This window comes from Bombyx mori, chromosome 18 (genome assembly GCF_030269925.1).
Source record: "Bombyx mori chromosome 18, ASM3026992v2".
Lineage (NCBI taxonomy): Eukaryota > Metazoa > Arthropoda > Insecta > Lepidoptera > Bombycidae > Bombyx > Bombyx mori.
Genome location: NC_085124.1, coordinates 15,352,766 through 15,378,680, shown reverse-complemented (window position 1 = coordinate 15,378,680; position 25,915 = coordinate 15,352,766). Strand labels below are relative to the sequence as shown.

The window sequence follows — 25,915 nt, the reverse complement described above, 5'->3', positions numbered from 1 at the left end:
TGTGAGTCTGCACGGGTAGGTACCACCACCCTGCGTATTTCTGCCGTGAAGCAGTAATGCGTTTCGGTTTGAAGGGTGGGGCAGCCGTTATAACGATGGAGACCTTAGAACTCATATTTCAAGGTAGGTGGCGGCATTGACGTTGTAGATGTCTATAGGCTCCAGTAGCCACTTAACATCTGGGCCGTGAGCTCGTCCACACACATAAGCAATTAAAAAAAAACAAAATGTGTGCAATTCACACGTGGTAGAAGTGAAACCTTCCAAAATTAAAATACAATTATCCTAAACGTCTTAAGTGTATGTAAAATTTTGTCATTAGTAAATAACTGTAAGGTAGCGCCCTCTGTGAATTGATATTTTAATTTCACGTATAATCCTAAATCAAAATTCACTACAAGAGCTTTCATACACACGTTAGTATTAAAAAATCTCACAGATGGCGCTGTATTCAATAGTATGTATATTTCTGTTTCATTCTTTGCTGGCTTCATCCTACACATTTTTGTATTTGTGTCTCTTACCTGTCGTTTTTTCCGTTGCATCCGGTTTGAAATCACAACGATTCTAAAGAAGTTTTCACTTCAAAAAACTTATAAAAACACATAATGCCTACTTTAATTCGCCCCACTTCATTCATCCCAATATATAACCCGTCAGAACCACACGCGGTCCAATTGAATCCTTCAAAGCAAACATTAGCACACGACACATACATAAATATGGTTACGAGAAGTTAAGTGAGTGATGTTGTAAATCAGAAATGCTCACATAATTATATTCAAATTTCGCAACGTTAAACTTATTAATATTTTATATAAATAGACTGTGAATATTCGAGAATTATTCGACTGAGCTGATTACCATAAAACTGGGCCGAGGCGGGGCGGGGGGTAGGGGCTTAGAGAAATGTACATAGAGCAAATGCAAACAGTAGTAACACTTTAATATTTGCCTTAGGCGTCACACTCGAGCTCACAACCACAGAAGTTATATTTTTTTTATTGCGTAGATGGATGGACGAGCTCACAGCCCAGTTGGTGTTAAGTGGTTATCGGAGTCCATAGACGTCTACAACGTAAATTCCGCCACCCACCTTGAGATATGAGTCCTAAAGTTTCAGTATAATTACCACGGTCGCCTCACCCTGCAAACAGAAATGCATTACAGCTTCACGGCAGAAATACGCAGGTTGGTGGGTGGTACCTACCCGTGCGGACTCACAAGAGGTCCGACCACCAGTAATTACGCATTAAAATTTTGCCGGTTTGTTTTTTATTACACGATGTTATTCTTTCACCGTGGAAGTCAATCGTGAACATTTGTGAAGTACGTATTTCATTAGAAAAATTGGTACCCGCCTGCGGGATTCGAACACCGTTGCCTCGCTAGATACGACTGCACCGGACGTCTTATCCTTTAGGCCACGACGACTTACATAATGAATGCCACGGGGAAGTACAATAATCGGCGGTTATGTTAGAGGAACGGCAGGCACCATCATCCTGTATGTGTCCGTCACAGTTGTGAGATATCGATTTTACAATACAAATAATATTAAATTTTTTTTGGTTAGACCGGTGTTAAGTGATTACCAGAGCCCTTAATCATCATTAAACTTAATTCCCCCACCCAACTACAGACATGAGTTCTAAGTCTCAGTTAGTATAGTACAATAGTGCGAACCTTCAAATCGGAGTGCATTACTGCTACACGGCAGAAATAGGCAAGGCGATGCTACCTACCGGTGCGAGCTTAGAAGACGCCCTATCGGCAGTAAGTTGTTGTTATCTCTGATGGGTAACTCTGGGCTGATGTCACGTTATGATGCTCATGGATTTTGGTGGTACTGGGTAGTGCGTGTCTCCATTCCCAAAATAATGAGTTCGACAATCAACTGTGACTGCAATTTTCCTAAGTTTCAGAAGCGGGATCCTCGTATTGTTTTTGCCATTTCCCGAGAGCTCTATTCATTTGTTTTTGATGAGAAATTGTCAATAAAGTCCCGAAAACTTATTGAATAGAAGAAACTTCGAGAATTTCCTCTCGTTTTCCGTTAGCCGGGATGTTGTTTAGCAAAGGATTATTGTCTCATAACATTGTTTCGAACTTGAAGTCTTTTGGGGTTTTTGTTTGGATACCACTAAAAGCGAGCAGTAAGACATAATTTAGGTAGTAATGTAGTCGACAGCTAAAAATGATTTCATTTCATGATTGGGCCTATGTAGACCTCAGATCTTGAACACCGCCACTGACTTTGAGACATGAGCTTAAAGTTTCAATTGCATTGTGTTTTTGTTTAATTATTGCCCTTGTAGGCAGACAAGCATACGGCCTACCTGATGGTGAGTGGTTACCGTCGCCCATGGACTTCAGCAATACCAGGGGTAGAGCCAAGCCGCTGCCTACCGTTAACGGCTGTCCCACGGTGTAACCGGATTCCATAACTGCTCCGCAGCAGTAGTAGCAGGGCAGTGGGTGATTGAATCCCTGTGCGGACTCTTTATAGGACTTATCACCAATGAATGCCAGTTTGCGGTCTCATTACGCTGTTACAGTGCTCAAAGGACGCTGCAGTACATTCTCAGATGAATTCTTTAGTCACCTTTTACGAGACCCACTGGAAAAGGTATGCTAGTTAAATTTTACGGCGAAACCGCATAATTAAAAAGTTTATATTACCATGAACAAGAATTACATGTTGCGACGAATTCGCATCGTTAAAAGCACTTTAATAAAAATTAGAATAATCTTGTTATTGCTAAGATCTACTACTCCTACTACTACTACTACTCGTTGGTCTAGTGCAGCGGTCGGGTACCGGGGTAAATTACCCCAAATGGGGTAAAATGAGATTTTGGGGGGTAAAAATGAAACTTTCCTAAGTAAAAAGTATACTTATATTGAAGTAAAACTTCTTTAGAATCTATTCTTTTATTTTCCCAAAAAAAATCATTTAAATTAAAAAAGGCGATTTTTTTTCCTCAACTGTATATTACATATATTACTATTATTACCGTTATGTATTACTAGGTATTACATTGATAAATTGAATAAATGATGTTTAAATTAAATTTTTAGTTATTGTTTTCTTTTCATGGGGTCATGGGGGCTATAATATGAAAGATGCTAAAAAGAAGCGATTTCGTTTTTTTTTTATTTTCGCCATGGGGTAATATCAACTTACACAAAAATATTTTGGGGTAATAATTAAAAAAGTTCCCCGACCCCTGGTCTAGTGGTTAGTAGCCCGGACTACTGCGGACCACGAAGGCCGAGTGTGATCCCAGTCGAAATTAGTATCTTTTTGAAATGTATTTAGAATTCGTCTTATTCCTGATTTTTTTATGTCAGTATACAGGTGACAATATTTAAGTGAAAGTAATCTTGTTCCATTTACTTTACTTCATTAAAATTTAGTCACTAGAGTTAACATTAAATAAATCAATACATCCAAATGTATGCCTCCGTAAATCGCACGGTACTATAATGGTATATCATCAATGCGTGAATCAAACAAAACATAGCCACCTCGGTGCAATTACATAAACTACTGGTTTTCTTTTTTTTGATTCAGACTACAGAAATATGAATTACTTATACTGTTTCACGCTTTCACGTGCGGTGGTCGTGATGAAAAACACTCATTTTTAATTCGTTCATCTCGGACATGAAGATGTAGATCCTGTTGCCTTGACAGACAACTTAGGGTTGGCTTAAAGCGAAATCGGGTCTCTTTGTCTCCACCTTATCCCACTAGGTGGGGTTGCCACAGCGATTTTTCTATTTCATTCTCTATCAGCCATCATTTTAACACTCACTCCTCTCTCTTTCATATCGTCATTCACACACTCCATCTATGTCTTTTTCGGTCGACCTCTTCCCCCTCTACCTTGTACTACCATTTCCATAAATCTCCTAGTCACATGCATCTCCTCTCTACGCATCACATGTCCATACCACGCTAACCGTAACGCTAAAGGCGAAATCGGATACCAACTACAACAGTTCTTCGAATGAAGCAACAGTAGGACTACGAAATATGTCCCTCGAAACCGGAATACATGCGATAAAATCACCTGGACTTTTCGTACAGCTACCTTTGAGTTTACCACATTCCAGAATAACACTCCCAGAAACTAGGGGTGACAGCATACCCATATGTACTAAGCTCACTAGCACGACTAAAAATTAAGTACATCAATTTAATTGAGACTAATAAGCGGTACCACCGGTTTTCTAAGAGCTTAACACCAGGAGGATAGTAAGCTCATCTTCCCGTATCGCCTTATAAAAGAATATCGGAAAATACTCTTTTCAATATTTTCCTGATAGCGTTTTGTTCTCGTAGTCTGAACTTGTATGTATGAGCTTCAAGTATAAAGCACTGTTGGCATCGTCGCTTTGGCAATCGTTTAATAGAATTTGTAAAGGCATATTGCGAGTGGAATAGTACTTATATAAGAAATATCATGTATTCAGAAGAAGCTCTAATTGAAATATGAGTTTTTATCGAAAACCTCAACCATAAAGTGTAAAAAATTTTGTGAAAAGAAAATGGAATGATTTTGGAAGCTTTCGAGACTGAGATATTTTTTGTGTAAATAAGTGACCTGTCTGTCACCTGCCAACTTGAACTTGGCTTCTAGTATACCAAGACAAACTCACGGCCCTCGTTGGGTTCAATCGTTACTGCTTATAGACAGAGTTATTTATGGACATTGAAGACTGTGACTGTATTTACCCGGCATTGTCTTATTAGGTGGGTTATATAGTCATCTGCCGGCTCATGATAACGGTCAACATTATCTTTCAAATTAGTCCTTGACTTCCACGGGTAGTGTTACTTGTAGACTGTAGTAACAATTAACGCTTAAAGATTTTAGGTACATAGGTTCATCTCAAGCAATGGAAGCCTTAAAAGATTATCCTGTTGATTTTGCGAGATCCTTCAAGGCCAGTTTGGACTTCCTCTCCTGGAGTAACATAAAGTTTTTCGCCGAGGATCAAACATTCATTCAACGATATTGGCGATTGATTATCACAACACCTTGCGTTGTTTTGATGTATGTTACAGCAATTCTGCATATATGCAAGTTGTTGTACGAGGAGGAGATATTTGTAATTGCATACCTTATGCCCCCCGTTTTGGTTGCGACTCAAGGTAAGTACTTCGTTTTATTTTAGTTACGTTAGTCTAAGACGGGTATCCTTGGGCCCGCGATCTGCTCCCAAAATTTGCAGATCGTCAAGTCCCAGACACCCCGCGCGCCAACTAGACGTGGAGACCTCGTAGGAGTTTGGCCCCGGCCTGAAAAAAAAGGTCTCAGACCGGTAATAATATACCCTTTTACCGTTGAAAATAATTCGAACCACCATATTGAAATGGCCGCTTTTAAAACTGTAACCACTAAGATGGTAGGTATATCAGTAGAGATTACAAAGTCCCGTGATTTTTTTACTTTACAGCGATTCTGAAAGCGTTCGTTTTGGTGCCGAACACTTCACAAGTGTCACACATAATGCGGGAACTTGGGAGCTTGTGGACGAGAACGAATCTGACAGTGACACAGAGCAACGACAGGGCTGCGATATTGAAGAAAGTAAACTTTTGTAATTCCGGTCGGTCGAGATATTTTTAATAGCTAAAGTTTGTTAAATTTTTACTGTTCTGTACTCGAGGAAATTCTATAGGAATAAATTTTAAAAGGTTGATGTTATTTTACTGTGACGCATATTATATTGAACATAATATTTAGACAAGGAAAATTTTATTTGGTCCTAAATAGTATACCAGATACAAAATGTCCGCTGTTGAGATAATATGATGGATTATTGAAATCGATCTCTTATAAAAAGACTTATTTTGGGCTCTTGTAACAGTTAGCAATTGATTAAAAAATTTTAAAAACCAAATAATGCCACATAATGGCACTCACTACTCACTAGTAGTCCTGAAAGTCTTACGTAACACTGCCTCAAATACTCTCTCTCTTTCCAGCTATTTATCCCGTCAGCTTTCCTCACTTTCTTCCTCCACTTCGCTCTGTCTTCGACATCGTCGTCAGCAACATTGCTTTCCTTTTTGTCCTTCAGTACTACATCCTTCCACCTTATCTTCGGTCTACCTCTAGGTCTCCGACCGCGGAAGTAGAGCAGTAGTGCTAAATTTCCGACGTAGTCAGGTGGCTTCGTTTTTACGTAACCATACCATCTCAGCCTACTCTCCTGCATCTTGCCGGCGATGTCCCGTACACCTAGACTTCCACGCACGTACTCGTTGCGGATTTTATCGAGCCTAGTCACGCCGCACATCCATCTCAGCATCTTCATTTCAGCAACTTGAACATATATACATACATAAGAACAGGCCTCAAACGCCATTTAGCCTAAATATTTTTATTATTTCCAGTAATATTTTGGATTAGCATGGTGGGAACTCTTCAGTACATGACCTCTCCTCTCCTGGAGACCCTAGTTCGAAGGTTTCTCATGAAGGAAGACTGCGAGTTGCTACTGCCAATCACTTGTAGCTATCCGTTAAGTCCATCTAATGATTGGGCGGTGTATATTTTTGTTTACGCATTTTTATTTTATAGTGGTAAGTTTTATTTGCAGTTTTCTTCTATCTTTGAACCCTTTAAGTAGAGATCGTAAGGTTTTAATTTATATCCTAGTGTCATTTGTCTTAAAGGTCATACGGGACCAGGTGTGCGTCAATCCCAAGGGGATCACGATCAAAGGGGTCACAGTTGGCTTTTGATAAAAAAATCAGAGTAGAAATTAGTAGTGGACCTATGATGAAGAGTTTGGCTGAGCCTTTGCTCGCCCACCTGTCCTGGTGAAACTGGAAAGGCCTCCGGGCTACCAGTAATCCTTCAATCATAAAAAAAAAAAAAAATTGTTATTTTACGCCTATTCAACATTGGCAAAAAAGGAAATCTGATGGGGGTATACTATAGGGGTAGTAGTGCGTATCGAGAGCCACGATGCAGACATGCACTTAGGTTTTAAGAACAGAACAGCCCAACTGCTGAAATACAGTTAAATCTTTGGTCTGAAGTCGTGGGGTGGTTGGTGGAATTCAAATTGTAATAGTGTACACATGCAATGCGACGTCACGCCGCGCGCTTATTCACAAACACTACAGAAGCGCAACGTGTGAATGTGTTGAGGGCGATCTACATGGTAGGCGGAGTGAGGGTGTTAGGTTTTATTTTCGTTAAGGTATTTCTTTATTCGGTCGCCGCGCTCAAAGCCCGCAATAAAAGCTATGCAATAGCTTAAAAATCTGATCTTATTGGTATGTTATTAGAATGCCTGTGCGTGTTTGTCTACGTCGGTGCTGAACTGATTATGATAACCCTCTGCGCTAACCTCGGCATGCAGTTTACTTTGTTACGTGAAGATTTGCTTCAACTAAATCCGGTTGCGAACAAGAAACGAGGAACAGCCTATTAGCTCTGATGAATTGGCGATTAAGCAGTTCGTCATGAGACATCAACAGTTGATTGAGTAAGAATTTTTATTATCATATTCGCTGACCCGGCAGACTTCGTGGTGCCTCAATCGATAAATAAAAGACCTAAACTTTTGTATAAAATAAACTTAAAACAAACAAAACGAATCCGTCCAACGGAGGACACATCAAGGGAAAAACTAAATTATTTGTTTTTATATAATTCCGAGTATTTTCATATTTATTCACCTTTTAAACATTCTCTGGACTTCCACGAATAATTGAAGACCAAAATTAGCCAAATCGGTCCAGCCGTTCTCGAGTTTTAGCGAGACTAACGAACAGCAATTCATTTTTATATACTTATATATAGATTAGATTTTTTTTTACAATAAATATACCGAATGTATTAGAATCATCCTCGGAACAGGCGAATGTGAAGACAGATGAGGTAGGTAAAGTTAGGCAGAGCTGGTGTTCTTTTAAACAAAAAGTAATTTCCAGTTTAGGCACGTTTTTTAGATATCGCGCAATGTGTTAGCATGAACTTTTTATGTAATAGTATAAATGGCCAGACTAGTTACATACATTTTTACGTGCATAAGGAGCGGTTTGGCTGTGCTCCTGGAATTATTGAAAAAGACAAAACAAGGGTTACAAATACAACTTTTTATAATTTAAAGTTTTTTATTTATTTAAAAAACTCGTGTTACAACCCATTAGCTAAAGTTATCCATAAATGTTTATTTCCGAGGTTAATACTTATCCTTTATCTCTACATACATATGTATGTACGTTTATTGCGTGAAACAAACCTGCTCCGAAAATTAACAAGTAACATCTATATTCACAAGTTTTTATTGGTATGAATTTTAATATCCAAGCACTTTAATATCAAGCAATTTAATATGCAATAAGGGTCCAGGCTAACTCATGACGCGGTGACAGCGGCAGTCTTTGCTTTAGATTACGTATTAACGAATCATGAACATGGTTAAATGATCACATTTTTGAAAATGAATATTGTTTTTAATATGTATAAATCATTAGGAATGTTACGCGCTGGGGCTCGGGATAAATAAAACTTTCACTGAAGTACATATTATATTAACTTATTTAACACTTAAAACACTTAAGGAATACTTTACAAATCTGCAATTCACTTCTACCGCTTCGCTTCAGGTGATTAGTTTGCTGTTTCGCTTCGAGTAGAACAGCTTACTAACTGCCTTCATGTCATCTCAGCAACGCTTTTATAGTTGACATGATAAGTCTACAACTATCGAGAACATTCCCGATAGGACGAGTCATTTTGATATGTGTTTCCGCTATTTGATAATAGATGGCGTTACACTTCTCGAGAGTTCTCGATATTACTAGTTCTTTTAATATTCGTTTCTGATATTTGATGACAGATGGCGTTACTCTTACCGGTGTAACATGAACATATACCCATTTCAGTCATACAGGTGCATAGTCAAATATATTTTTTCCTTTTCAGAGTACGCTCACCTATTGTTAATGTTTCAGATTATCACGATTGTTGGATAGTGTGTTCAATCGAATTATATTCGTAAATCTGCTGTTTGTGGGTATAACAACGTGCTTCTTCAGATACGCCGGACAGGTATGGCGACCTGCATAAGTGAAATAAAACTACACGAACATTATAATGTCGAATTTACAATGAAACAGACTGACCAACCTCGTGTAGTCTAGATGTTTTTAAATTACGTTTTATCTTAGATAATGCTTGTGCACATCGACAAAGCCCGAGATATACCTCTGCCGCTGTATTCCACTTAGAACTTCTTACAAACTCCCTTTAAAGAAGGTCTTCTTTGACGGCAGCGGGATGCCAAACCACCGCCTGTGGGATCCCACCATACGTCCCACTATTAGGATTTTATAACGACGTTACTTCATCATTCATTCCTATTAAGAAGATATTTAGTTTGAAAAATGGTATCTGTTTGCTGAGTTTGAACACCCGCTTAGTCGCATCGCTCGATTGGGGCACACCGGACGTCTGACCCATAAGACTACTTCGCATTGGATTACAGCTTCAAGAAATACGGAATATTGCAAAGGTTAGGTGGTAATTAACAGGTTTTTTGGTAATTTGGCAAGTTTTTGAAGTGAAACTTCTTTATCGGCGTTGGAAAAAAATTTACCGTCACATTTTTCGGTTACGCGTCACATTTTTCCGTTACGCGCCATCTTTTTTGTATTCATGTCTATGATAATAAAATCCTTTTGTTTAAACTTTATCTAATTTAACTTTATTTAACCAATTTCTAGAAAGTTGCATGTAGATCATTTTTCGAAAAATAAGTTTCACTTCTTACGTGTGTACACTAGTACACGCACACATTTTTTTTTATTGTCCTTGTAGACGGACGACCATACTGCCTATCTGATGGTGAGGTTAGCTTCGCTCATGGACATGAGCAACGCCAGAAGCAGGGCCAAGCCGCTGCCTATTGCATATACAACATATATGTGCTTACTTGTGTTTATGGAAGTAATTCTTCCTATTCGTACACTCTAGACGGTTGTGGTCATGCATCAGTCGGATCCTGCGATGCCGATGCTCTCGCGATGCGATGCCATGTGGCACGGTGTTTCCCAGAGTGAGAGCAATCGTTTATGTTGGACTGAGTCACAGATTTTATGAGGTCGGTCCATCGTGTTGGAGATCGTCCGTGAGATCTTGGATCTTGATCGATGGAAGTAATAAATCAATACTATTTCGACTCAACCAATGCTTCCATCTGGACAGTAAATCGTTCAAACCGATCAATTAATTGTCTTAAAATAAATTATTATCAACGACGTATTTATTGTAGTTACAATACGTGTGTTATTATTGTGTGTTGTGTTGCAGTTCTCCCGAGGCCCCACGTACATGTTGAACAATTACGTAGCCGTGTTCTCATCTTTGCAGTTCGTTTTTTATCTTTGTTATTTCGGCGAATTGCTGACTGGAGCGGTACGTTTTTAAATAAAAGCATCGAGTGCGCTTATTCCTTTCATTACCAAAATATTTCACTGTGTTCTCGGTACAAAATCGCCTTGCAATTATACCGTGTATATTATACTATATATTATTATTATATTGCACCAGTAGCCCCCGTATCGTGATGGAGCATCAATGCCATTCCATGATGTTGGGGTTTTGATCTCATATCCCATCGCGAGGGTGGCACGTTTATAGGTAGGCTTCCGCTTAACATCAAGTGGGTCGAGATCCATCAGTGGGATCATCGAGTGGGTCATTTATCCATCTAGAGTAATAAAAAAGACTAATAGTTGAGTCTTTTCTATGACATGCAATTTGGAAAATGTATCGATCTTAAACAAAAAGCTGAGCGTCGAACCCAAACTTTCACGTATTGGCAGTAAAATTAAAGAGCGCTATGAAATTTCTAGGAAAACATCCAGCTTTTGATGACCATTTTTTCTCTTGTAAAAGTTGAGCTTTGACTTGTTGTTTTATGTTTTTCGTTGCTTTGAAGTCACATTGTGGAGTAGCACCAATATTTATGATTATTATCTCTGCGGAATGCAGTGGTTCAATATCATCAACTATTTCATGTAACGCTAAACATTTCCGATTGGAGTAGGCACATCACCATCGAAGCAATCATGTTTTGTTGTTTGAATAGTGGGACAGCTGCTCCATGACAATTGCTTTGAATTCACGTCTACAGCTAGCAATCACCTCGCGATGTCTATGGGCCTCTAACTTAGCAAGCAAGTTTTTACTGGTGGTAGGACCTCTTGTGAGTTCGCGCGGGTAGGTACCACCGCCCTGCCTATTTCTGCCGTGAAACAGTAATGCGTTTCGGTCTGAAGGGTGGGCAGCCGTTGTAACTATACTGAGATCTTAGAACTTATATCTCAAGGTGGCGCATTTACGTTGTAGATGTCTATTGGCTCCAATAACCACTTAACACCAGGGCTGTGAGCTCGCCCACCCATCTAAGCAATAATAAAAAAAAGTGAGCTAAAAAAGCTGCTTGTAATTGAGTGAGCGTATCTAGGCAGACAAACAAGATGATAAACGATGAGGTATTTTGACATGTTGAGCTGATCAGATTCAAGCTTGTGAGTGAACCAATCTGTTGGTCTGCAACTAATGCAGATAGGTTTTGGCATCCATCAATTCACCTATGAAATGTTTACGAGTTTACATTACATTTGAAGTGCCCTAGTGGCACGGTCTAATGACTGAGATGCTGAGTGTTCTCGTATCCAGTGATGCGACAGTATAGAGATTCAGGTTTTGTTGCAAATACCAAATTTTGTGGAACTACCTCGTACTTAATACGCGTTTATTTCGGTAATGAAAGATGCAGGAGTTTTAAGGCATGTTCTAGTGTTTTTTTGCCGAGAAGCTATGCGTCCTGTGCGATATGGTGCCCTGTGGGTTATGGACTGATCTGTAAGTTAACAGAAACTAAAAAACATACCTATGCTTCGTAGCACTTACTTAGAGGTGTTTACGGGTAACATCAAAGAGAAGACTTTTTTTGCTTAGATGAGTGGAATAGCTCATAGCTCACTTACTAGCCCTCTGGCGCTAAGCGAACCGGACCCAATCAACAATGTAAATGCCGCCACCCACCTTGAGATTCCCCCGTTCGGTGGAGATCCAGGCACCTGTCAAATATCTTGAGTTCTGTTATGTTTACCAGATACAAGTGGAGGGATGTATTCTAAGCTCGCACGGGTGGGTGGCACCACTCGGCTCAAAGCAGTCATGAGTTGGACAGTTGTTATACAATACAACAGCAACTTCGAGCTAATGTCTCAATATGTTCACGTCGTAATGTGTGAGGGTTCCGTAGTGTGAAAATAACGTATGTAGGATTATTTTCCATTTATTTTCCAGAGTGCAAGAATCGGAGATACGGCTTACCAAAATCTGTGGTTTGAGGGCGGAACTCATTACCAGAAAACCATGTTGTTGATAATCAGAAGGTATTAGAGCTTGTCTAATGTAAAATCAATTTAATTGATTGACCGGATGGCGCAATAGTTAGCGTGTGGCTGCCGAGACCAGAGTTGAGGGAATCATTTGAGTGACGAACATTATCGTTAAACTTGTGTCCCGGTTTTTAATACATAATATATATATTACAATACAAGTAGAAATCTATATAATAGTATATCCGCCTCTGTATCATGTAAATTGACTGTCATATCAAACAATATTATTGTAAGTACGAAAGTAATTCTGCTAGTTATGTTTTCACGTCCAAACCACTGAACCGATTGTAACGAAATTCACAAAGGAACTTGAAATGAAATGAAAATACTTTGAACGCTTGGAAAGAATAAAGGTAACCTTTCATCCTAGTGCTTGGCATGGGTGTACGCCCACGCAATCTTAAGTGTAGCTCATGTGCGCAAATGAAAAGCTAGTTTTTTATACAAAAAAAACAGTGCTTTTATTGTTTTGTTACGCGCAGGGGTTCGGGATATATGAAAATTCTACCGAATTACAAGTTACCACTGCATTAACACTTAGAACACCCAACAAACACTTCACAAACACTTTAATATTCTCAATTCGCTTCTTCCGCTTCGCTTCAGGTGATCCGTTCGCTGTTTCGCTTCTAATAGTTCCAATTACTGACTGATTTCGTGCCATCTCTGCAACGCTTTTATAGCCGATACCACACCCCTAGAATTATCGAAAATTTTCCACACGTTTCGAGTATTGTGTTTCCGCTATTTGACAATAGATGGCGTTGTACTTCTCGAGCGTTCTAGGTGCTACTAGATCCTTCGATATTCGTTCGACTATTCAACGATAGGTGGCGTTACTCTTACCGGCGAAACAGTTTTTTTGCGACAACTAAGTATCACTGTGTGTTGATTCTAGATTCAAATTCGACAGAGGTTTTGAATTCATCAGAATGTCCATTTGTATTTCACAGGTCGCAGCGCGCGTGCTGTCTTACGTCGTTGAAATATGCACCAGTCACTCTCAATATGTTCACGAAGGTGAGAATAATATATTTGAAGGCACCAGACTGGAAATTTAAACTATTTAACGCGCCTTACATATTTATAAATTCTGATTTTGATATTTTTATTTTATTTCACAATGCTCTGATGCTGAGTGTCTACTAGAGCTCATAGACACCATAACGTGTTTATAAGTAAATAAAAGGATATCTGTGGAATCGTGGCAGAATCGTCCCCGCATATTACAATCCATAGCAAATTTAAAGTTTATCAGACTGATAGTTTCGGAGATCTAGTCCTTAGTGACGTTATTGTTATAGTAGAACATGCAGGTCGTCAATCACACTTATTCGTTTTGATAAACCGACCAGTTTTTTAAACCGACGAGTTTTTTAACGTTATCGGTAACGTAAAAGTTAACTCGAATCTGTATGGGGTTGGAATGTTTGCCTACGTTGGCCGCTAGGGGCGCTGTTTTATTTAGTAATCTGTGCTACTGCATCGCTATCGAGAATGTTAAGAAAGTCGCACTAAGCACACAGAGCTCACTAATTCGGTGGTATGTTCCATGGGAAGTGCTCTGAGGAATTGTTTGAGATGATACAATCATCTCGTTTTTACCGTCGCACCGCCCGCCACCGGAGTAGAGTTCATGCATACTACCTGGAGCCACTGCGGTGATCCATAGTGCGTTTCCAGAAGTCTTTTTTGCCACGTACCATCCGGCTATGGAATGAGCTCCCCTCCACGGTGTTTCCCGAGCGCTATGACATGTCCTTCTTCAAACGAGGCTTGTGGAGAGTACTAAGTGGTAGGCAGCGGCTTGGCTCTGCCCCTGGCATTGCTGAAGTCCATGGACGACGGTAACCACTCACCACCAAGTGGGCTGTATGCTCGTCTGCCATTAAAAGGCAATAAAAAAAAAGTGGTGGAACGTTTATACCATTAGCGCCGGACTACTGCGAGTGTCAACAGAAAAGCTTTAAATTTAACTTTGTCTACAGGTGATCAGCACAACTTGGTCCTATTTCTCATTGATGAACACCGTTTATGGCGAACAAGAGTAGTTAATAGCTTGTAGTCAAATCTTGATTGTTAGCTTTGCACAAATATTTCAGCTTTAGTCGATTGTCCTCACGAGTACAGCTTGTGCTATGATTTTAATTTAAATAAAATATTAGTTGACAGTGTTGTTAATTCATTTAATTGAATTAATGTTAAATTAGAATTGCCTGGTGGTAGGACTTCTTGTGAGTCCGCGCGGGTGGGTACCACCACCTTGCCTATTTCTGCCGTGAAGCAGTAATGCATTTCGGTTTGAAGGGCGGGGCAGCCGTTGTAACTATACTGAGACCTTAGAACTTATATTTCAAGGTGGGTAGCGCATTTACGTCGTGGATGTCTATGGGCTCCAGTAACCACTTAACACCAGGTGGGCTGTGAGCTCGTCCACCCATTTAAGCAATAAATAAATAAAAAAGGATACTAAAATAGTGTGTTATTTTGACGCTTTAAGCTTGACTTCCGGCGTCAAGTTAGTGAGTGTTAAGTCGAACATCGTGCGATATATTACGGTATCGGTTCAATCTATCGTAACTCGATACAACTCGGTTAGCATCGATCAAGCGAGAACGATTAATGATGGGATCTCCGAGGAACGGTTAGAGGATATGTTTCAATAAACATCGGGCCGTAATGGGCTCACTCAACAAATGTCTTGGCGTATTTATCGCGCTTATATCCTGGATAGGGCAGTCATGGTTCTGTAATGCGTTACAGTTTCGAGACTTGGCATACACCGCGCTGTTAACAGTATTTTCTGAAGCTATGTATCTAAGTCAAAACCCAGTAAGATGTTTTAAGCAAAACATTCACTTTCAGATCAATAATGGAAAAGTTTGTGACCTCTTCTGAAGTGGAATTTTACGTCTTTTTCAGTAAACAATATTATATTGCATTCGAATCATAATCGTTATTCAATATTTTTATAGGTAACTTTATAGAAAAAAAAACAAATATTACAGAAAAAATATTTTAAAACTAAAAGAAACCCGAGGCCGGTTTACCTGCGTATCCTAATGACGAGCAGGACACACGATTATAAAATTGTATTTAAAGTTACAAATCAAATGACATGTAGTTACACACAGATAATATATTGCTACACTTTTTTTTTATTGCTTAGATGTGTGGACGAGCTCACAGCCCACCTGATATTAAGAGGTTACTGGAGCCCATAGACATCCACAGCGTAAATGCGCCACCCACCTTGAGATATAAGTTCTAAGGTCTCAAGTTTAGTTACAACGGCTGCCCCACCCTTCAAACCGAAACGCATTACTGCTTCACGGCAGAAATAGGCAGGGTGGTGGTACCCACCCGCGCGGACTCACAAGAGGTCCTACCACCACTAATTACGCAAATTATAATTTTGCGGGTTTTCATTTTTATTACGCGATGTTATTCCTTCACCGTGGAAGTCAATCGTGAACATTTGTTTAGTACGTATTTCAGTATAATATTAGGTACTTACTGCGTTTTATATCGTGTTACTTAGAATCCTAGAAACTAACGTGGCTACCATGTTTGTTGGCGTCAACTTTTTGACCCTGACTATTGCTCAACAACCAAGCTAATAACTTCAGATTGGTAGAGGCCATTCGAAGAATTTTGCTTTAATTATTGGTTTAAGAAACAAACTCTAAACTCGCCATTACAGAGGACTTAACTAAGAAACGATCCGACAAGTTCAAACAGACGGATCGGACTTTGGCTAACTGTTCTAAACTCTAATCCTCTGTTATAGGTTCGACGCCCTACGTTTTATAGTTACGTTTATTTTGCAAGTTTTTAATTTGGCCCCGGTGAAGACAAGGATGAAGTGTGTGAATGACGATATGAGAGAGAAAGAGGTGAGATGATTTTTACTGGTGGTAGGACCTCTTGTGAGTCCGCGCGGGTAGGTACCACCGGCCCGCTTATTTCTGCCGTCAAGCAATAACGCGTTTCAGTTTGAAGGATGGGGCAGCCGTTGTAACTATACTGAGACCTTGGAACTTATATCTCAAGGTGGGTGGCGCATTTACGTCGTAGATGTCTTTGGGCTCCAATAACCACTTAACACCAGGTGGGCTGTGAGCTAAGCCTAGGCGAGGTTAATGACATTCCTCAAAAAGTACAGCTATAACGCACTTGGGTTCAACTGGCTGTTGGCAGCCCTAGTTATCCAATGGGCACTACTCTGCCATTACTTCTACCACATGAAGAATAACACCATTTATGTCACCAAGAAGTCTCCTTGGTAAGTTTGGCCGCTGATAAAGTTAACGCTACGGCCGTAAGCTCTCTAGTGAACAATAGGGAATAACATTGTATAGTAAAATGGGGAAGAGGTCGACCGAAGAAGACAAGGATGGAATGTGTGAATGACGATATAAGAGAAAGAGAAGTGAGTGTTGAGATGACTACTGATAGAGGAGAATGGAATAAAAAAATTCGCTGTGTCGACTCCCCCTAGTGGGATAAGGTGGAGACAAAGAAGAAAAAGAATGTGGCCCCGAAGCATGAACTACGTTGTTAGTTTAGGACCTCTTTATAGTATGAGTAGCGCGAGTTCCTCATTAGTTTCAGCTACATAACGTCTGCTTCGAAAAACCCTTGAGCGAGATAGCACGCCAATCTAAATAACAAGGGTTTTTGGACATCGCAATGCCAGAGGCGAAGTCAATCTGTCAATCGCTTAAAAGGCAATTTGATTTAGATAGGCGATCTGTTATACCTAAACTCCGATTGCTAATTTTACGGGTGATTGCAGAGTGTGCAGTGACGGCTACTTGACGTGAATAAACTGATCGAAAAGGATTTTTTAAGATCATCAAGTATATTATGGCCTGGTTATAAGCAGTGAGCGAACCTTCTAAGCATAGGACCTATTTATTAATACGCTTTTATTAGTTTCAGACGTATGTATGTTAGTATGTAACGGAATCTTTGAACATGATTTTGACCCCCTTCAAAACGTCGGATTAACTCGAAATTTGGTATACTTATTAAGGACCGACGACAATTCAATATTTAAAAAAAAAATGGAAAAAAAGTTAAAAAATTTCAATTCAACTAAAAAATGAAAAATAAATAATAGTTTAAAAATACTAACAAAATACGCTTTTATAAAAAATCCAACTAAAAAATAGAAAATAAATTTTAATAAATTTGAAAAATGATTTTATTGTAAAAAAGCGTGACCCTATTTTTAATTCAAATATATTAAAACTTGGATATTGCACTGCCATCACCATACTACCATCCATACCCCATACCATCTAGAGAGATAAGGGAGATGCCTCCAGTGTATGGATCAACAAGTCTCAACAAAAATGGTTTCTCGAAACTTTCTCGAAGTTTCTGTTTAATTTAAGCATCGTGCTGTAAAGTTAGTGATGTGAATTCTTATGCGTTCTCGTAGAAGCTGTCAGTCGACGTCAGTCCGATGAGCACTATCTATAGGTGCTACTCTATTTCCAGTCACACATACAGTATTTTATAATTTTATTTCTATTCTATCAGCCCACAGACGTCCAATGCTGGACATAGGCCTATGTTTTATAAATTAAAATGTAAGTAATGTTACACAAACAATAATGAAGTATGTAGGAAACCTTACTTTTAGGTTGTTGAAATGATTGCTTAACTTCACCACAACATGAATCAGGGCTAGTTAGATTTTTTTAATAAAAAAAAAAATCGGTTGTCTGTAAAGTCGGTTTACTGACGATATTTGAACGTGACAACGTCATAAGAAAATACTGATGGAATGGTTTCATTTTTCAATTACCGTTGCTATGCACTTCAAGGCTTAAATGGAACGCCTCAGAGCGAGGTAACGCCGCATGAGTCATGTTTTTTCGTGCGTGCTGCCGGCTCCATCGAATTATAAGACGTTGTCACGTCAATAATGATACCTATATGGCACGAGGTAATCCAGTTATAATACTGAAAACTCTATAAAGAAATCTTCGCAGAAAAAAGATTCGACTATCCTATAAAATCATACTGTGTAAAATGAAGATGTTTCTGAACTGTTAAAAATATTAACAATTCTCATTAACTGTTACCTTACCTAACCTTACCCACCTTACCTAACCTTAAGCAAAATGGTGTTGCCAAATACTAAATCTAACAAAATCTATAGATTTAGGCCCAAGCCTGCACTCTAAGTAATGAGAAAAGTTTCTGTCGTGTGTACGGAGCAGCGTCGTCCTCAAGAATCTCGTTGCTCGTTTAAAATCAACAGGCGTTAGTGTAAACAAAGCGAAGACGCCTTTACCAAGTTTTGTGTTAAGCAACTGTAATCTTCTGGTTATTTCACGGTAGCACTTACTATAATTAACCAGATAACTTTTCATAGAATTATAATGAATTAAAACAATATTTTTTATTTTTTTTATTGCTTAGATGGGTGGACGAGCTCACAGACCACCTGGTGTTAAGTGGTTACTGGAGCCCATAGACGTCTACAAGGTAAATGCGCCTCCCACCTAGAGATATAAGTTCTAAGGTCTCGGTATAGTTAGAACGGCTACCCTACCCTTCGAACCGAAACGCATTACTGCTTCACGGCGGAAATAGGCGGGGTGGTGGTACCTACCCGTGCGGACTCCCAAGAGGTCCTACCACCAGTGAAAAAATTATTATAAATTATTATAAATAATATAAATTATAATGACTATTAAACTAGGATGTCAACAGTTATGTGAGTTATGATAGGATTATTCACAAAGTAATTGGTATTAGTACCTTTAAACGGAGTTTTCTTAAGTAGGTACTACTATATTTTTGGGAAACTTATGTTTTTGAAGTTAAACTTCTTTAGGCGCGTTATGAAAAATTGATGAGAGTGTAATTTTACGATGCGCGCACACCGTGACACAAAATGAACAGAAATGAAGTTGCCCACTAAATCGCTCATTACAATACGACCGACGTAACTTGGCGAGTGTGAATATAGCCGCAGGTGAACTTTCGCGCATGTACACTCATAAAAAAAAGTGTTATTAGCATTCATTTTTTAGTAATATAAATGACAAAATTATTATTTAATATAATTCATACTAAATATTATTAAATTATTAACGTTAAATATTTATTATTAATTATTTAATATTTCAAAAAAAAAAGAAATAAATTTAATAAAAATAAAGTGTAACTTCTTACGCGCGTACATAAGTACACGCACCCTTTTTTAATCTATGACCCATCCTATATTATGTTCTCTATGGTTCGTCTAGTTTTCAGTCTGTTTAAGGTTTATAGGTTTATATTTATAGGTTTATGACTCCTACACTAAATAGTATTTTGGTTTTAACTGTTTAATATTCTAAGTTAAGTATGTTATAATACGAGTACACAGTATATATATGTATATATTACGGTAAGTAAAATGTGGCTGTCGACGCATCTTAAGCAGCTCGCATCTCAAATTTTGAAGTCGTCGTGGCCTAAAGGATAAGACGTCCGGTGCATTCTTACGTAGCGATGCACCGAAGTTCGAATCCCGCAGGCGGGTACCAATTTTTCTAATGAAATACGTACTCAACAAATGTTCACGATTGACTTCCACGGTGAAGGAATAACATCGTTTAATTAAAATCAAACCCACAAAATTATACTTACTTATAATTATACTGCGTAATTACTGGTGGTAGTACCTCTTGTGAGTCAGCGCGGGTAGGTACCACCACCCCGCCTATTTCTGCCGTGAAGTAGTAATGCGTTTCGGTATGAGGGTATAAAAAAATAAAATAAAATATATATACCTCTATGATACTCGAAATTAGTTTATTTCGTAACTTTGTCTTGGGCTTAGGTTTTAATTTTAACCAAAACTATATAATTTAAAATATATCTATCTATAAATTAAACCTATTATTTTGGTGTAAAACAATATTCAGAGTTTCACTGGATTTCCCAAAAATTACTAGAAATTTCGAGCCTAAACAGTAAAGTTTAATTACAATTATGTGGTTCCGGAGTTCTCGTATCTGAATTCTGAACCAAAACGATTACCTTTTGGACCAATTTATTGTGGAAAGTTCGAAACTTTAGCAAGCGCTGGAAATACCGCGATAAGCTCGCACCAAACGTGCCATCTTTTGAGGGCTGTTAAACAAATCAAATTGTCATCAATGATTGCAAGTATTTCTAGTATCTTTTTATAACAATATGTGTTTTATTATTCCTTTTCCCGAATCAAAATTTTGTAAATTTATATTACATACTAGCTGACCCGGCAAACTTCGTAGTGACTCAATCGATAAATAAAAGACCTAAGCTTTTGTATAAAATAAACTAAAACAAACAACAGGAATCCGTCCGACGGGGGACACATCAAAGGGAAAACAAAATTATTATTTTTATTGAATTCCGAGCATTTTCATATTTATCTACCTTTTAAACCTTCTCTGGACTTCCACAAGTAATTCAAGACCAAAATAATTATTCAAATCGGTCCAGCCGTTCTCGAATTTTAGCGAGACTAACAAACAGCAATTAATTTATAAAAATATAGATTTAGAACACAATACAGGGTGATCATTTTTGTGATATTAAACTTTTCAAAGGCCTTACATTATTATCTATAAAAAATATTATGTTATGCAGAATATCTACACGGATATAGCACAAAAAAATTCTGTGAAATGATTAGGATATTCCAGTTAGATACTTGGGTCCTACCGAATCACTTCCGTTGGACATTTGTTTAATGTGTTGGATATCACCGAGGGTAGGGGACAATAGCGTAGGGTGGGAACGAATTAGGAGAAGGATTATATCCAGCTATGGTACAGTACATTGTTCTCGTGATTACGACTTCAGTGAGCTGCGGCATTGGCAACACGCACAAAGATGCCGATCACATTTTTTCTTTATCTGATTCCTACATTAAGCACTGTCGGTAGGACTTGTAGTTAGCAGCTTGTTTCAAATAAGTGGACATGTTTTTATTTGCTTCTCCAACTGGCCCGACAAAGGAAGCATGTATGACTTATGTTTGTATTATATTTGAATGATTAAGTGTTCGTATTTGTAAATGTTTTGCGTTTGTACGGACCCACAAGTGAGGTATCACCATTCTGCCTATTTCTGCCGCCAAGCAGTAATGCGTTCTGGTTTGAAGAGTTGGAGAGTCGCTATACAATGGAGACTTTGACCTTGTATCTTAAGGTGAGTGGCGGCGTTCGCATTGATGTCAGGTGTCTACGGGTTTTAACCGTTTTACAGCAAGTGGGCCGTGAGCTCATCCACCTACAAAAATATGATAAGAACAACATTCGTTCTGGAGGGTTACGTAGTTTTTGGATACAAAAGGGCCTTTTTTGCAGCTAGGTGTACCATAGCATTCGCCTTGTTCATTTCTTTTTCATAGCGCTTAATTCAAATAGTGTCAAACTGACGAGGCAAATCACTAAATAAGTTTTTATCCAATAAGTAGCGACCCGCCCTCGCTTCGCTTCGGAAACTGTAATTTATTATTGATTTGTCCACTATTTAATGGATTAGTCTAGTCAACAAGTTCAAAAACGTGTTAAATAGACATAAAGCTCCTAAAAATATGTACGATAGCTCATTGGATGCGGAATGATGTCTACAAAAATGTTTTTTAAGGGCTTATTAGCACATAAAAAATTGCGATTGTTAAAAACAAAATAAGATTAAAAAAAAAGGAATTTGGTTTTTCCTTAATTATTTCTAAAATAATGATATTTAAGGAATTTTGAAAAAAGATCCTGAAAGAGGAGGAAATTTTCAATAAAAAAGTCCCAACTTCCGGAATTCTATCTCTATTATTTATAAAAAAAAATTAACGTTGAAAATAGCGCTCCGCGAGGTCGTTACGGCATAGGCGCGCCGTCTAAAAAGCCGGTATATCACCTAAAATATTTTTTTTATAGTATTAAATAACAATTTAAAAATTTGAATAAATTATGGTGTAATCTAAACACTTGAACGAAAAAAACATCGGTGAAAAAAAAATTTTACATCGATTTTTCAAAAATTTACACCATTGTTAATTAACTAACTTTTTTCCAATCTCTGTTTTTATAAATTACGGTATAAAAGTTTCAATAATTCATCTATAAATTTTTCCCTTCGTGAAGCTCTTATCATTAAAGTACTTAATAAAGTAATGCAAAAAAAATTTTTTAATCTTTATTATTTTGATAATTATAATTTTTTTTAATTAACAAAAAAATAAATTTCTAAAATTTTTTATGTCAAATAGTTTTTTTGCATAATATCTTAATATTGCTGTTTTTGCATCTACCATAGGTATTAATTAACATTTAAAAAAAAAATTTACGCTATTTGTTAAGAAATTGTTTATAAACAAATACACTATTTTGGGATTTTATTAAAAAAAATTTTTACCGTCTTATTGTATAGGTGAAATAAAGATTAAAAAAAAAAAAAATCTTAAATAAATGTTTTAATTGTTTAAAATCGTTTTTTTCATATTTCAATTGTTTAAATAATTAGATAAGAAATTATTTTTTCTTAAAAATCATCATTGACTCTTTTCAGCGGATTAACAAAGAAATACATTTTTTTATAAATAATTTCATTGTTTATTAACTTAACAATTTGTTATAAAAAATTAATATTAATCGTTATATTTTTTTCGAAGACTACAAAAAATTACAAAAACAACCATACATAACAAAATATAGAGAAAAAAAAATTGTATTTTTACAGCATTTTTAGATATTATATGATAATGAAATTACAGCCGTTACATAATTTGTCAAGCTATAAATTGTTATAACTTTTAAACTATAAGAGATACGGTAAAGGACACTCAGGTCATTTTTATAAAGGATTTATTTATCTTTAAAATAAATTCAAAATCGATCCTGTAACTATTGTTTATCAGTTATAAGCATTTGTTTATAAAAATTTAAGATTTTTTTGATATTTTTTGAAATTTCATAGCTTATAATTTGTTGAATAATATAGATACAGCTACGGACCCAAAAACTTTTTTGTTCTATGATAAAATATCTTTCTAATTACATATAAATCATAGAAATATATAATTTTGTTTAAATAATATAATAATAGTTTTAATTTATACTTACCTCATTTACATTCTGCTATCGATCAGTTTTCATTTATTTATCAAATGCTTATAACAACTGATAAACAATAGTTACAGGATCGATTTTGAATTTATTTTAAAGATAAATAAATCCTTTATAAAAATGACCTGAGTGTCCTTTACCGTATCTCTTATAGTTTAAAAGTTATAACAATTTATAACTTGACAAATTATGTAACGGCTGTAATTTCATTATCATTTAATATCTAAAAATGTGTAAAAAATACATATTTTTGAAGTGAAACTTCCTTATCGGCGTTGGAAAAAAATTTACCGTCACATTTTTCGGTTACGCGTCACTTTTTTCCGTTACGCGCCATCTGTTTTGTATTCATGTCTATGATAATAAAATCCTTTTGTTTAAACTTTATCTAATTTAACTTTTTTGTATTCATGTCTATGATAATAAAATCCTTTTGTTTAAACTTTATCTAATTTAACTTTATTTAACCAATTTCTAGAAAGTTGCATGTAGATCATTTTTCGAAAAATAAGGCCATAAACAAGTTTCACTTCTTACGTGTGTACACTAGTACACGCACACATTTTTTTTCTATATTTTGTTATGTATGGTTGTTTTTGTAATTTTTTGTAGTCTTCGAAAAAAAATATAACGATTAATATTAATTTTTTATAACAAATTGTTAAGTTAATAAACAATGAAATTATTTATAAAAAAATGTATTTCTTTGTTAATCCGCTGAAAAGAGTCAATGATGATTTTTAAGAAAAAATAATTTCTTAACTAATTATTTAAACAATTGAAATATGAAAAAAACGATTTTAAACAATTAAAACATTTATTTAAGAATTTTTTTTTAAATCTTTATTTCACCTATACAATAAGACGTTAAAAATTTTTTTAAAAAAATCCCAAAATAGTGTATTTGTTTATAAACAATTTCTTAACAAATAGCGTAAAAATTTTTTTTTAAATGTTATTTAATACCTATGGTAGATGCAAAAACAGCAATATTAAGATATTACGAAAAAAAAACTATTTTTTATAACATTTTTTAGAAATTTAATTTTTTGTTAATTAAAAAAAATTATAATTATCAAAATAATAAAGATTAAAAAAATTTTTTTGCTTAACTTTATTAAGTACTTAAATGATAAGAGCTCCACGAAGGGAAAAATTTATAGATGAATTATTGTAACTTTTATACCGTAATTTATAAAAACAGAGATTGGAAAAAAGTTAGTTAATTAACAATGGTGTAAATTTTTGAAAAATCGATATAAAATTTTTTTTTCACCGAGGTTTTTTTCGTTCAAGTGTTTAGATTACACCATAATTTATTCAAATTTTTAAATTGTTATTTAATACTATAAAAAAAATATTTTAGGTGATATACCGGCTTTTTAGACGGCTCGCCTATGCCGTAACGACCTCGCGGAGCGCTATTTTCAGCGTAAATTTTTTTTTATAAATAATAGAGATAGAATTCCGGGAGTTGGGACTTTTTTATTGGAAATTTCCTCCTCTTTCAGGATCTTTTTTCAAAATTCCTTAAATATCATTATTTTAGAAATAATTAAGTTAAAACCAAATTCCTTTTTTTTTAAATCTTATTTTGTTTATAACAATCGCAATTTTTTATGTGCTAATAAGCCCTTAAAAAACATTTTTGTAGACATCATTCCGCATCCAATGAGCTATCGTACATATTTTTAGGAGCTTTATGTCTATTTAACACGTTTTTGAACTTGTTGACTAGACTAGATGTTATTATGCATGTAAACTTTCCTCTCCAATCACTCTGTCTATTAAAAAAACCGCATCAAAATCCGTTGCGTAGCATACATAGGGACAGACAGATATAGGAACAGAGAAAGCGACTTTGTTTTATACTATGTAGTGATTATTAGGTAGGTGGTGATGGTGAGTGGTGCGACCGCTTCCATTATGACGCGCTTTGGTCTGAAAAACTACACACTCGTAGCTCTGGTGGGAAAAGCTGGGTTGAAGATCACACGACGGTTCGTAAGCGCTATTGTGCGGCTACCCTAATAAATATAAAATAAAACACAAGCTTTATATAAGCCGTGTACATTAAAATACATAAACAATTTAAATTGTACAGAATTACTTCAGCTGAATTTTGTAAGCCCTCTTTAGTTAAGAGCAGACTAGGGTTGCTTGTTTTAGTGAAATAATCAAAGAAAATTAGAAATAAGTATACATTGAAACTATTCATTATCATGGAGTTGTTTTGTTGTGTAATCAGGTTATAAGGTTTTATTAACAGTAAGGCAACGGCTATGATGAAAATCTTCCACCGGCCGAGCGGGTGTCATTGCTGGGTAGACCGAATGTT

General features: G+C 36.6%; 1 protein-coding gene across 1 annotated transcript; it reads left to right on the top strand.

Moving 5' to 3' along the window:
* The first annotated feature begins 4,908 nt into the window (after window positions 1-4,908).
* On the top strand, window positions 4,909-14,505 carry LOC105841546 (odorant receptor 4). Its single transcript, XM_021347609.3, is given in 10 exon segments — window positions 4,909-5,164; window positions 5,470-5,622; window positions 6,413-6,601; window positions 7,316-7,424; window positions 7,426-7,515; window positions 8,990-9,086; window positions 10,347-10,451; window positions 12,357-12,445; window positions 13,408-13,474; window positions 14,443-14,505. Coding segments are annotated over 10 exon segments (1,218 nt in total).
* The last annotated feature ends 11,410 nt before the right edge of the window (window positions 14,506-25,915 follow it).